Raw genomic sequence first — 12123 nt, forward strand, 5'->3', positions numbered from 1 at the left:
TATAGTGTCAAAAAAAAGATTAATTTTTTTGCAAAAATAATGTAGTAATCACTCTTTTTGGCTGTCAAACTGGGGTTAGAAATTGTTTTGATCAAGATGTTGATTTATTTCATTTTTTAGTTTTTATTGAAATGAAAAAAAAAGAATATTTTGTCAACTAAAAAGGCAAATTAACATATGGTTTTTGTATTACAAAATGGTTTTAAAAACTGTTTTTTATTAGGAAAAAAGAACAAAATTGCATGCATATCGCAACAATGTTGTGAATTCTCATTTTTCTCATTTAAAACCTCATTTAAATGTTCAGTTTTTTTTTTTTTTTTGGCGACTGTGGTTACAAATTTAACAAAGTGACCACACTGTCTGATTTAGACTTATTTATTATTCAGTTTTTAACATACAGGGTGTGTCAGAACTCGCGCCCCAAAGAAAAATTCCAAGTAAAAAAATTCAAAGTAGAACAAAAATGTTTAAAAAATTCTATCTCTCAAAAAATGTTGACATTTGACATTTTTTTTTTGTTTATTTAGTATTACTATGATGATCATATATGTTTTTTCATAAAACAGACAACATTAAATAGAGTTACAATTTAGGATACAGCTTTCTTGTTTCCTCTTCTAATAGCCTTGGAAAATTATTTTTCCAACAGAAATAAATAAGAGTCAAAGTTTTTATAGATTTTTTTTCATGTTCTTAATACAGTTTTAGACAAAATACTTCGGCCGTAAAGTGTGCTTTAGGACTGTTAACCTTATTTTTATCTACTGTCAATCGTAGTTGACTAGCTGTACATATTTTTGATAGAAAGATATAATAGCTGTCATTCATTTTAACGTTAAAGCTTGAATTACATTAAAATGTCAGAAAAGTGACGACCAAAATCTCCAACTGTATAATACTTCTCTGGGGCGCGAGTTCTGGCGCACCCTGTATATAATAAATTCGTATCCCGTGTTGGTACTGATTAATTTATTTTTTTTTTTTTGCAGAGGTTTCGTGCATTTGGGTGCCGGACTTTCGGTAGGTTTCTCTGGTTTGGCGGCCGGTTTCGCTATCGGCATCGTCGGTGATGCCGGTGTGAGAGGTACGGCGCAGCAGCCCCGTCTATTCGTCGGAATGATCCTCATTCTTATTTTTGCTGAAGTCTTGGGTCTTTACGGCCTTATCGTAGCCATCTACCTCTACACAAAATAAGTTTTTTTTAAGTGTAAAACAAAGTAATCATCCTCTAAAACCAGTCCTTCAACCCCTTGAAAATCCAATTTCCCTCCCTATCTTTAAAACAAAACCCAACTTTTCGAAAGTTATCACAATCTTCTGTTTTTAATGTTTATTGTATAAAATGATGTATAAAACCGTGTGGTAAACTTTAATGAATATGACGGACGAGCGATATTGGTGTAAATAGTTTATTGTGATGGAACGCGTATTTGAGAAATGCGGGTTTTGTCATTGTAAATAATTTTGAACTGGGGCTTTTTCAGTGGTGCCAACACTGACTGTCATTTTCATGAAGGGTTACGTCTTGATAAATTAATTATTGTATAGTTATTAGTAGTTTGTTAGGTTATCATTTCATAATATGCGATTTAAGGGTCTACGAACTCTAAGTATTTCAAGTTAAAAAATAAAGTTACAAAAGTAGCACAATTATTTTTAATTTCATGATGTAATACGTAATGTTTGATTTCTCTCCTTGTCGACAAGCCTAGCATCGTCTCCATTTTTTTTTGTTTCTCAATTCGACATATCATCAACTTTGTTAAATTGATTGTTCCTTAGCAGAGTACAGTTCACGATTGCTCATTGTTTCGTTATTTTAATCGTTTGTCTTTCCATATGTTCAGGTGCAGCGTTGTCATGTTATTATTAAAACAAAACCTATAAATTCAACAAAGTTGTTGTAAATAATGGCAACATTATCTATGTATCGATCGATGGTTTGGTGTCCATAGTATATACGTGTTAGCCTTCTTGTAGTTTAGCTTTTCGACGCTAGGGGCGCGACCGTGATCATCATTGTTCAAGAAACAAGCGAATTGCAGCCCCGCCCCTGCGTCTTTAATCTAAGAATGTTAATAGTATTTTTTCCCGTGATGATTTTTAGTACCCAAGCACTTGGCGGCGATTCCACTCGTCACTTAGAACGAACATAACATAGAAACGGCTCTGTTGTATGAAGGGAACAGCAAAATTATGTTGAAAATAAATAATTTGTACATTCCATTACAATTTCTGTTTTGTGAAATTTGTTTTATTTTATTGTCCGCTTTTAGTCTTGTTTATGTACAGTTTTAACGAAATATACTGCTTCGATTTATAAATCAAACTATTTAATCGCAAACCAGTCGATTTGGCCTAAGCTTGTAGATTTTTCAAAAACGAAAGACAAATATATCAATGTAGTCCCGTTATGCTAAACTGATTTTTTCTTTGTGTTTATGAGAATACAAGATATTTTGTTAATGTTTAAATCTGTTTATTTTTTTATACCCGTCCATAGCTTCTTATCGGACCGTATCTTGTAAATAATGGAAACATTTTCGACCTCAAATTCTCATCCAAAGATAAATCTAAAGCACGTTTTTTGACAGTTCAACCAGTCAACCAATGAAATAATTGCCTATGCGCGTCACTCGGCTATCGATTGTCAGTCACTTGTTTCATTTATCAGATAAATGTGTACTTTCGAGAGCAATAGAACAACCAGTCTGTTTTTAAGTTCACAATAGACATTGTAAAAATTTGTTTTTGGAAAAAATAAAGTAACGATTATATGATCGCACGAGTACTGATTTTTATTGCCAAATTAGTAACCAAATTTATTTCATTAAATTAAATTTCAGTGAATAAAAAATAGTTTTTGATTAATTTCAAGTTTCAACTAAGACTAGGTGACTTTTATATTTAAAAAATGTACAAAAAAATCTACACAATTGACTTCAATTTTTAGTGGCTCTTATTTAATTTATTTTTATTACAACTTTGTTATTTTTCTAAAATCCAAATTGAGTAGAAAAAAATGAAAAATTTAGTTCAATAAAAACACTTACATTTTCTTACAAAAGTTTTAAATTAGAAGGCAAAACAGGAAAAGACATATTACTTAAAAACTTTTTATTAATACTAAAAAACTAAAAAAAAATGTTTTATGATAGGAGAGGAGTGAAATTACACTTGACACAGCAAAGGAGTAAACAGAATTTGTATTTTTTCTTACTAAAATAGTTCTTGGTTTAATTGTTATACAGGGTGTTTCACGTAATTTTACGAGGTCTGCGCCTATAAGATGCAACCAATAATACATATTCCGATTCGAACTCGATTACAAATTTTGGAAAATTGGATAATCCTCTCTAGTTTGTTCACCCTTTCAAAAATTACAACGTTTTTAGTTAGTTAGTGATTAAAATAGATAGTTTATGACTATTAATGAAACAGTGATTAGTTTGACTACGTTCATGGGTTTCCAAAAATTAAATAATTAAATGTGTATTTTTTGTATATTTGGGTGCGTACATTAGGCGCAAGCTTCGTAAAGTTAGGTGAAACAGCCTGTAGTAAATATTGACCGAAAAAATCTAAGCTGAGATTGTATTTACGATTCAATATCACAAAGCTCGAAATTAGTTTGAAATTCTAACATTTAAGTAAAAATAAGATGATTTTGAGCTTAATTATTTATTAATAATACCAAAAAACTGACTGTTATCTTTTCAAAAATTATAAGCAATAGACATTATTGTATTATTGGTGGCATATCCTTTGTACAGCCGTTTATTGTGTTTGCTAAAAATAAAAAAAAAATTATTGTAAAACATTAATGGACTTTATTTGCACACTAATTACTAAACTAAATGTTTAAATTATTTTTGTTTTGTATATAATATAATACAATTTATTGCAAGTCAGGCAACCAGTAATACGCACAGTCTTGACCAATCGTTGATAATTAATTAAGAAAAAAACCTAAATTTAAGCTTTTGAGCATCCCAAGCTCAAGAATCGTGTTAAAACCCGTGACCTTGTAATTAATCTTTATCATTATCTTGTTATCAAAATCGTTACATCTTGAACCCTAGTAACATGAATCTGTGCAGTTGGCAACACATTGGTTGCTAAATTTTTGTAGTTAATATGGTGGTCAAAAAGGGGCAGATAATTACAAATTTGTAAAAAGTCATTGTTGAAAGCAGCACCCAAAAACCCAAATTATCTAAAATGGCAGAAGCAGCGGTGGAAGAACGCCCCCCTCAGAAATTCTACTGTCACATGTGCAACGTCCAGTTCGAAAACGCCTCGACTGTGAGTAAATCAATCGGGTTAGGTGTCATTTTTTCCATTCTGTTTCCAGAACTTCACGTGCCCCCATTGCTCCGATGGGTTTATCGAGGAGCTGCAGGAGCTCCCCGAGAGCAGCCACAACCCCACGATAGACATCGACGACGATGACGACAGCAGCGATGTATGTACACAAAGTCGCGAAACCTCGCCTCATTTCTCATTTCAGATGGACTTCAACGAGCTTTTGTTCACTCCGGTCAACATGGAAGACTTCCGGAGTGGCCGGAGTAGGTCCACAGATGGCCATAGGACAGGAAGAAGGTATGCAGTTAATCGCGCCAGGATAGTTCGACCCAGGTTGGATGATTTTAACCACCTCTAGCATGCACTCAAAACCTTACACTCTACGCGAGTCTGACCCAAAAACTACGTTGTGTGATTGTTTCAGGACGCTGACGAGACTAGCTTCATCAAATTTAAGGCAAAATGTTCCATTTGAAAACCTAATACAGGACTTTATTGTGAATTTAGGAGTGGGGTTGAATTGGGGCGCCGCTGGAAATATGCAACTGTTTCTTGGAAATCCGGGAGACTATGCGTGGGGCCGCGAAGGCCTCGATGCGATTGTTACGCAATTGTTGAATCAAATGGATAGCACAGGTGCGTACTTATCTATTATCACGGTTTTTGTTGCAAATTATTTAGGTTATTGGCCATTGACTATTTTTGGCAACAACTTTGGCTCGAAAATAGCATCACTTCCTTATATTGACTCATGATTTCAAAAATAACATTACCAAAAATTCTATTTTCAATTTAGCCACTTTATTGACGGTTTTTGGAAGACAAATTTCTATTTTCTAGTTTGTTTTACGTTGACCAGAATGATAAATAAAGATGTAAAGTTTGTTTTTTTTTTAATGGAAATTACCAACTCAAAATTTTGGTGAAAAAATTGGTAGCAGCTTGTCTCCATAGCCACATATTTTGTTTGCTCTTTGTTTTTATACCTATAAATTTTGTTAAAAAATTATGGTTATGTGTTCAAATTGAGATGTTGTCAAAATTTTGAATTTTATGAATCTTGTGTGCCTCTTTGCTCTTTGAAAGCGCTATAATTGAATACCTGAGGACAGACATCATTACCTAAGGTCAAAATACAGAATTCAGTGCTAATAATTTTGACAAAAATTACAAAAACTTTGAAGAAAAAGGATATATACAGAAAAAAGTTATTTAGCAAAAGATACCAAGTGGGTATTATGATGATTGGCAATAAATTTTGTGTAATTTATTGAAATGAGCTCAAAGTTGATGCATTTTATAAATCCTTCTTCAGCTTTAGTTTCAAAATTGTTACTTTTTCAACTCGTTCCTCAAAAACGATGCACAAGACATTAATTTAATTGCGTTCTTTCCGAGGTTCTTTCTCATTCAWMTTTATTTTGTATTRTTGTCAATTTTTTGCTAAAAATTAAYAATGTTTASCAAYCCTGCATTACAAARTGCGTCTACATTTTAACGGGCCCTTTTTCTAACTTCCTGCTTGCGAACTATTCGTTTCCAAATTTCGAAAAACTGTTAGCAGTACCGAATTTGTTCCTTTTTTGGTGTTTCGTCTCTAAATTTTCTTAGACGATTTTTTGTGTTGACGTTTAATGACATTGTTTTCAAATTAATTAAAAAAACCGGAACTGCCAACTTCCTTTATTAAAATTACCATGAATGAATGTACTAGTGATGCCAACGTTAAGACTGTTTGGCATTTCCATTTAAAAAAAAGACAGACTTTATACTGATTTGCCATTATTTTAAGTACTTTGCTATTTTATCTATTACTAAAACGTGATAGCTTGAACGCTCTCATACCCGTATAAAACGTTGATTTAACCATCCTTGTCACGCGATAGCAATTGTTTATTCCTAGAGCTTGTTGGAAAATTTTGACGAGCTAAAAGTAGAAAACGGCGAAAGGTAGAGATTGAGTAAAAGTAAAAAACAATAATTCATTCATAATTCTTCAAAGTAGAGAGAAAAACAGGCGTAAAAGTGCATAAATTTTAAGTTTAATAAAAAACCTTAACCAAGAGTTCGTTGGATTTCAATTAATCTGACAGTTAGTGAGATTTTGCGTCAATGTACTTCAACCAAAAATAATAGAAAAACGCTTTGTAAAGCAGATAATTTACCTAAAATAAGAATAATAAAAAACGGAAACATTAAAACAAAGAAAAGCAAATCTATTAAAAAAATAAAAACAAGATTTACTTTTTTCATCAAATTTTCTGATAATTTAATGGTTTTTTTTTGCAAAATTAATACAATATAGTATTCATTTTGTTTATTATTATATTTGCGAAGGCAGAACAATTTGATGACAAAACTGATTTGAAAGAAAGTTTTAAAAAAGACAAAGCGACGTTAAAAACATTTAAGATAGAATTTACAAAAAATAAGAAAGAAAAAAAGAAAAATTGGAAACAAGGATGTTAAAAACGAGTAAAAAGAAAGGACAACATAAGAAAAAAATAAAAAATATGGAAAAACGAATATTGCACTTAAAATTAGAAGAACGAAGGACAGAAATATTGGAGAAAGAAAAAAATTATGAAAAAGTATCAAAAATGGATTAAAGTAGTCAAAAAAATCGAAAAAATAGAAAACCTGAAAGTAATATAACTAAACAGGAAGACTAAACGAAACAAGAAAATAGTAAACAGAAAAAACAAAAAAATACAAAAATGTATTGTGAAAATATAAACATTAATTGAATTCTATTTTTCTCTTGGAGTTAATTTCGGTGGCAAACAAGTTGGAAAAATAATTGTTTCTTGAGCATTGATATTTACTATAATTTGAAGAGAATGAAGCAGAATTAAATTCTCCTCCATCTAGTAAAGAAAAAATTGAAGTCTTTCATTTGAAAAAGTTGAGTTGTGGGATTAATATTAAATTTTTGGGTTTGTTAATTATTTTTGCAATTATGAATACACCAAAAGAAAGATCTAACGTTTCTCGTTCATATGCCCAAATATGATTTCAAAAATAAAATTACCAAAAATTCTATTTTCAATTTAGCCACTTTATTGACGGTTTTTGGAAGACAAATTTCATTTTTCTATTTTGTTTTACGTTGACCAGAATGATAAGTTCAAACAACTTAATTGTAATAAAAATGTATACTGATTTGACACTATTTTAAGTACTTTTCTATCACCTATTACTAAAACGTGATAGCTTGAACGCTCTCATACCCATATAAAACGTTAATTTAACCATCTTTGTCACGCGATAGCAATTGTTTATTCCTAGAGATTGTTGGAAAATTTTGACGCGCTAAAAGTAGAAAACGGGGAAAGGTAGAGATTGAGTAAAAGTAAAAAACAATAATTCATTCATAATTCTTCAAAGTAGTAGAGTTTTATAGAGAAAAACAGGCCTAAAAGTGCATAAATTTTAAGTTTAATAAAAAACCTTAACCAAGAGTGCGTTGGATTTCAATCAATCTGACACTTCTGACAGTTGGTGACATTTTGCGTCAATGTGCTTCAACCAAAAATAATAGAAAAACGCTTTGTAAAGCAGACAATTTACCTAAATCAAGAATAATAAAAAACAGAAACATTAAAACAAAGAAAAGCAAATCTATTAAAAAAATAAAAACAAGATTTACTTTTTTCATCAAATTTTCTGATAATTTAATGGTTTTTTTTTGCAAAATTAATACAATATAGTATTCATTTTGTTTATTATTATATTTGCGAAGGCAGAACAATTTGATGACAAAACTGATTTGAAAGAAAGTTTAAAAAAAGACAAAGCGACGTTAAAAACATTTAAGATAGAATTTACAAAAAATAAGAAAGCAAAAAAGAAAAATTGGAAACAAGGATGTTAAAAACGAGTAAAAAGAAAGCACGACATAAGAAAGAATATGGAAAAACGAATATTGGACTTAAAATTAGAAGAATGTAGGACGGAAATATTGGAGAAAGCAGAAAATTATGAAAAAGTATCAAAAATGGATAAAAGTAGTCAAAAAATCGAAAAAACAGAAAACCTGAAAGTAATTTAATATAACAGGAAGACTAAATGAAACTCTCAATACTTTGAATGTGGGGTTTAGTAGGAACACCCGGTATAGCATTATTTACTGGGGATTTTACTCTATTTTATGTTTTTTTTTAAGTTGGAGTTATGATAAATCTTCAATTCACAAGGACCCAAAACCGAAATAATTAATAAATTTTGGGAAATCACCACTTTTTATGGTATACCAACCAAATGGAAATTCATGTGTGCTTTATTCACAGAAAAAACATTTTCTCTTTTTGTTCTGATAGTCATTTCACAAAGGTGTATTTAAAGAATTGTGCAATAAAGTCGAATTTGAATTATACGATTTTGAAATTTTTGAGTATGTAGTTCACTTTTTTGGATTAATTTTGAAAACTGTGATAAAAAATGTATAAAATTAATAACAAAGTATAAATAAATTTATTTTGCAAGTACATAATATCAATGAAATATAAATTTAAAAAAATTTGGTAACGAATTTCAAATTTAAGACAAAATATTCTACCATTTAAAAAAATCACCTATAACTTTTTCTGCAATTTAATGAAAATTATGATTTTATTTTATGAAACAATAAAAAGGAGATGGGAAAATTAAAGTAATTCTCATGATCTAATCGCTTTTGTTTTATGTAGACTAATTTTATAGTTTTCTATAAAAAAAATGGTAGTTATAAAAAATAAATGTTTTTCTTTCTCAGTATACTCAGGATAAAATTTAAAACACCAAGTGAAACTGTCAATGTTGTACCATTTAATAATAGAATTCAGTATTTCCAACTCAAACAGTCATTTTATATTTTAAATCGTGGGATGGAAAATCAAAATTTACAAATTTAAAATTGCTATAATTATTGTTCCGGCCGGTTCAATCGTTGGAGATGCTATACAGAGTGCGCCAAAACTCGCGCCCCAGAGAAAAATTTCAAGTAAGATAAGATACCAGGAACATGAAAAAATTGTTTAAAAAATTCTATCTGTAAAAAATTTTGCCATTTATTTTTTGTCATTTGACATTTTTTTTAATGTTTATTTAATGATAATGATGATCTTGTTTATGTTTTTTTACAATTATTTAATAAAGGTACAAAAATTTTGCCAATAAAAGCCACAAATAACATTGAACAGAGTTACAATTTAGGATACAGCTTCCTTGTTTCCTCTTTTAATAGCCTATAGCAAAAAAACTTGGAAAATTATATTTTTAATAGAAATAAATAGAGTCAAAGTGCAAACTTTAAATCCTCATAACTTATAGATAAATTTTTTTTTAAACATTTTTTCCATGTTCCTGGTATCTTACTTTATACCGCATTTTTCTCTGGGGCACTCTGTATAAAAAGAAATTCTTTTTATTAAAAATTGTTTTAACTGGAACTTACTGTAGGAGTAAATTAACTACACATCATTCTTTTAGCAGACTTTTTCGGATTTTTATTACTGAAATGTCGATGAAATATCATGTGCTAAATTTTGTCAATTTTGATCCTCAATTTTTTAATTTCTGATATTATTTTTTGTACTAATAATTTTGGCATTGATGAGGGTATTATTACAATGTAACAATAAAAAAACTCATCAATAGTACCGTACTATCAAAAAAAAAAAAAAAAAAATAGAGTAGGCGGTGATTAAAGTCCTTCAGATGGCAATCCTGATTTTTGACATCAAATGTCAGCGCAAACTTTTTTCATTTTGAGTAAAATAATGTTCACTTTAGAGTAGAAAATTTTTATTGCTGTATGTACAAGACGAAAACGGTGAATGGTCATTTTCTGTTTGTGTGGAAAATTTCCAGCCAATGTGTTGCCAACTGTAGAATTTAATCGACGCCTACTCTAATTATATATCTATTATAATATGAATGTGAATCGCTCAGTTTTCGGATTTTTTTGTGTAAAAAAAAACCTGATAAGCGCCTTTTGCGTAGGTCCTCCACCGGTTTCGAAAGAAGTAATAGACGCCCTCCCCATCATCAACGTAAAATCCGATCAAGTGGACGCGAAATTGCAGTGTTCTGTTTGTTGGGAAGACTTTGCATTGGGCGAAAATGTTCGACAGTTACCTTGCACGCACATCTACCATGAGCCATGTATACGACCATGGTTGGAATTGCATGGTACTTGTCCCATATGCCGACAGAACCTAATAACAGATGAACAATCCAACAACGATAGTAATCAAGATTCTGGCGGATCGTCAACAAGCGGAGGTTTGTGATATTTTGATAAGAGTTTTTAACTCGTATTTTATTATTTTTCAGGTCAAGATACTTTAAATGCCATTAGGAATATTCTCCAACCTGCCCATAATACATCAAGTAATTTAGAAAATTCCAGACCTACTCATTCTAGATCAGATTTGATGTAATCAATAGAAGTTTTCAATTAGAAATATAACGCTTGCTATAAATTCGTTTACTGACGGTTTATTCATCATGCTTTATACGGAGTGAGTAAAAAGTTTATTTGAGTTGATGAAACAATCATTTTACTCATTCTGAATTGTTAATATAATGAAAAATAAAGTCGTAAGACTGGATAAAGTGTTGTTATTTTGATGCAGTAACTGGATTTTAACAGACTTGTCGAGCGTCTTGTATTGTGTAAATCTAAGCACTTAAGGTTTTGCCCCGCAAGTTATGTTGTCATTATGTATTTATGATTACACTGTTGTGATAATAAAATATCCTTTGAGAATGAATGTTGTTTTTTGACAGTTATATCGAGGGATCAAGATAATTTGTAAAAATCATCTTTTTGATCACGCCATTATACATACCTTGTCATTTTATTTAACGTTTCACAGACATACGTTTTCGGATCCGAGGATGATTCAATTACAAATTATCTTGATCTCTCGATATCAAGTCGTCCAAAATAGTTTCCATAGCTGAGCGCTTGACATGAAGTAAACAAAATTTGCCCAAAATTCTAATGAGTTTTCGCATTCCTTAAAATTTGTGGTGTTTGTGTGTTAAATTCGAAATTTCGCCAAGATGGTAAGTGATTGGGTTGTCTTTGGTTCCACTAATCGAGTCGTGTGTAGAGGGAGTGTATTTCGGTCCATATCGGCCAAGCTGGGGTGCAAATCGGCAACACAACGTGGGAATTATACTGTCTGGAACACGGAATTCAGCCCGATGGCTGTCTCAAAGACCAGAAGGACATCGTCTCGGACAACTGCTACGGGACGTTTTTCTACGAAGTGGAAAATGGCAACATGGTGCCAAGGAGTCTTATGGTTGATTTGGAACCCACCGTTGTCGGTAAATGTCTTAGTTGTAAAATGCTTGCCGGGAACAGAATTTTTCACTAGGTTACAACCAGAGTAATTCCATTCCAAAACGATCACTTTTAAAGCTCATTGTTCCTGATTTTTGTAAATTTGAGATATGTTATAGAACGTGGAAAAATAAGTGACACGTATTTCACCGTTTTTTATTTTTTCAATGTATGTTGAAAAAGCAGGATGTACAAAATTAAGTACTTCGGAGCAAAAAGAATTTTTATCTAAAGAGCAAGTCAAAATATTATTAATAATAGATTTGTATAAGTAGGTCTATTTAATGATACTGATGATCTTGTATATGTTTTTTTTATAATTAACCCTCCAAAAATCCTGAAACACGTATTACTTAATTTTTAATCGAAAGCCTAAATGACATTTTAATACAAATTGTCATCCCTGTTTAACCGCCTAGAGGGTGGAATTTTCAAAAATCCTAAAACAAGTTTTCTTCATTTTTAACCGAAAGCCC

General features: G+C 30.8%; 3 protein-coding genes across 4 annotated transcripts in view; all 3 read left to right on the forward strand.

Moving 5' to 3' along the window:
• LOC123010288 (V-type proton ATPase 16 kDa proteolipid subunit) overlaps positions 1 to 2477 on the forward strand; it is a 7204-nt gene extending 4727 nt beyond the window's left edge. The window contains exon 3 of the mRNA XM_044407030.1: positions 993 to 2477. Within this exon, the coding sequence (XP_044262965.1) occupies positions 993 to 1197 (205 nt within the window). The 3' untranslated portion in view covers positions 1198 to 2477. The remainder of the gene's footprint in view (positions 1 to 992) is intronic.
• Positions 2478 to 4069: 1592 nt separating this feature from the next.
• Positions 4070 to 11062, forward strand: LOC123010233 (E3 ubiquitin-protein ligase Iruka). 2 transcript variants are annotated; one of them, XM_044406942.1, is made up of 6 exons: positions 4070 to 4308; positions 4358 to 4468; positions 4514 to 4644; positions 4736 to 4947; positions 10294 to 10575; positions 10627 to 11062. In XM_044406942.1, the coding sequence occupies exons 1-6, from the start codon at positions 4225 to 4227 to the stop codon at positions 10731 to 10733; spliced, it is 927 nt and encodes a 308-aa protein (XP_044262877.1). In that variant the 5' UTR covers positions 4070 to 4224; the 3' UTR covers positions 10734 to 11062. The 2 variants fall into 2 exon arrangements, with proteins under 2 accessions (XP_044262877.1, XP_044262878.1); XM_044406943.1 differs by having other exon boundaries at positions 4514 to 4608.
• Positions 11063 to 11230: 168 nt separating this feature from the next.
• Positions 11231 to 12123, forward strand: part of LOC123010232 (tubulin alpha chain-like) — a 6516-nt gene continuing 5623 nt past the window's right edge. Inside the window, exons 1-2 of the mRNA XM_044406941.1 lie at positions 11231 to 11364; positions 11412 to 11631. Coding sequence (XP_044262876.1) covers positions 11362 to 11364; positions 11412 to 11631 — 223 coding nt within the window. The 5' untranslated portion in view covers positions 11231 to 11361. The remainder of the gene's footprint in view (positions 11365 to 11411; positions 11632 to 12123) is intronic.

This window comes from Tribolium madens, unplaced genomic scaffold (genome assembly GCF_015345945.1).
Source record: "Tribolium madens isolate multiple individuals breed KSU strain unplaced genomic scaffold, Tmad_KSU_1.1 Scaffold_7;HRSCAF=85;Tcas5.2_LG10, whole genome shotgun sequence".
Classification (NCBI taxonomy): domain Eukaryota; kingdom Metazoa; phylum Arthropoda; class Insecta; order Coleoptera; family Tenebrionidae; genus Tribolium; species Tribolium madens.

What these genes read in the sequence shown, in the direction of transcription:
- LOC123010233 (XM_044406942.1), top strand. Translation starts at nt 4,225, where the DNA reads ATGGCAGAAGCAGCGGTGGAAGAACGCCCCCCTCAGAAATTCTACTGT. An exon ending in GCCAGGATAGTTCGACCCAG is followed by an intron (nt 4,645 to 4,735) that starts GTTGGATGATTT and finishes TGATTGTTTCAG; the next exon opens with GACGCTGACGAGACTAGCTT. An exon ending in CGGATCGTCAACAAGCGGAG is followed by an intron (nt 10,576 to 10,626) that starts GTTTGTGATATT and finishes ATTATTTTTCAG; the next exon opens with GTCAAGATACTTTAAATGCC.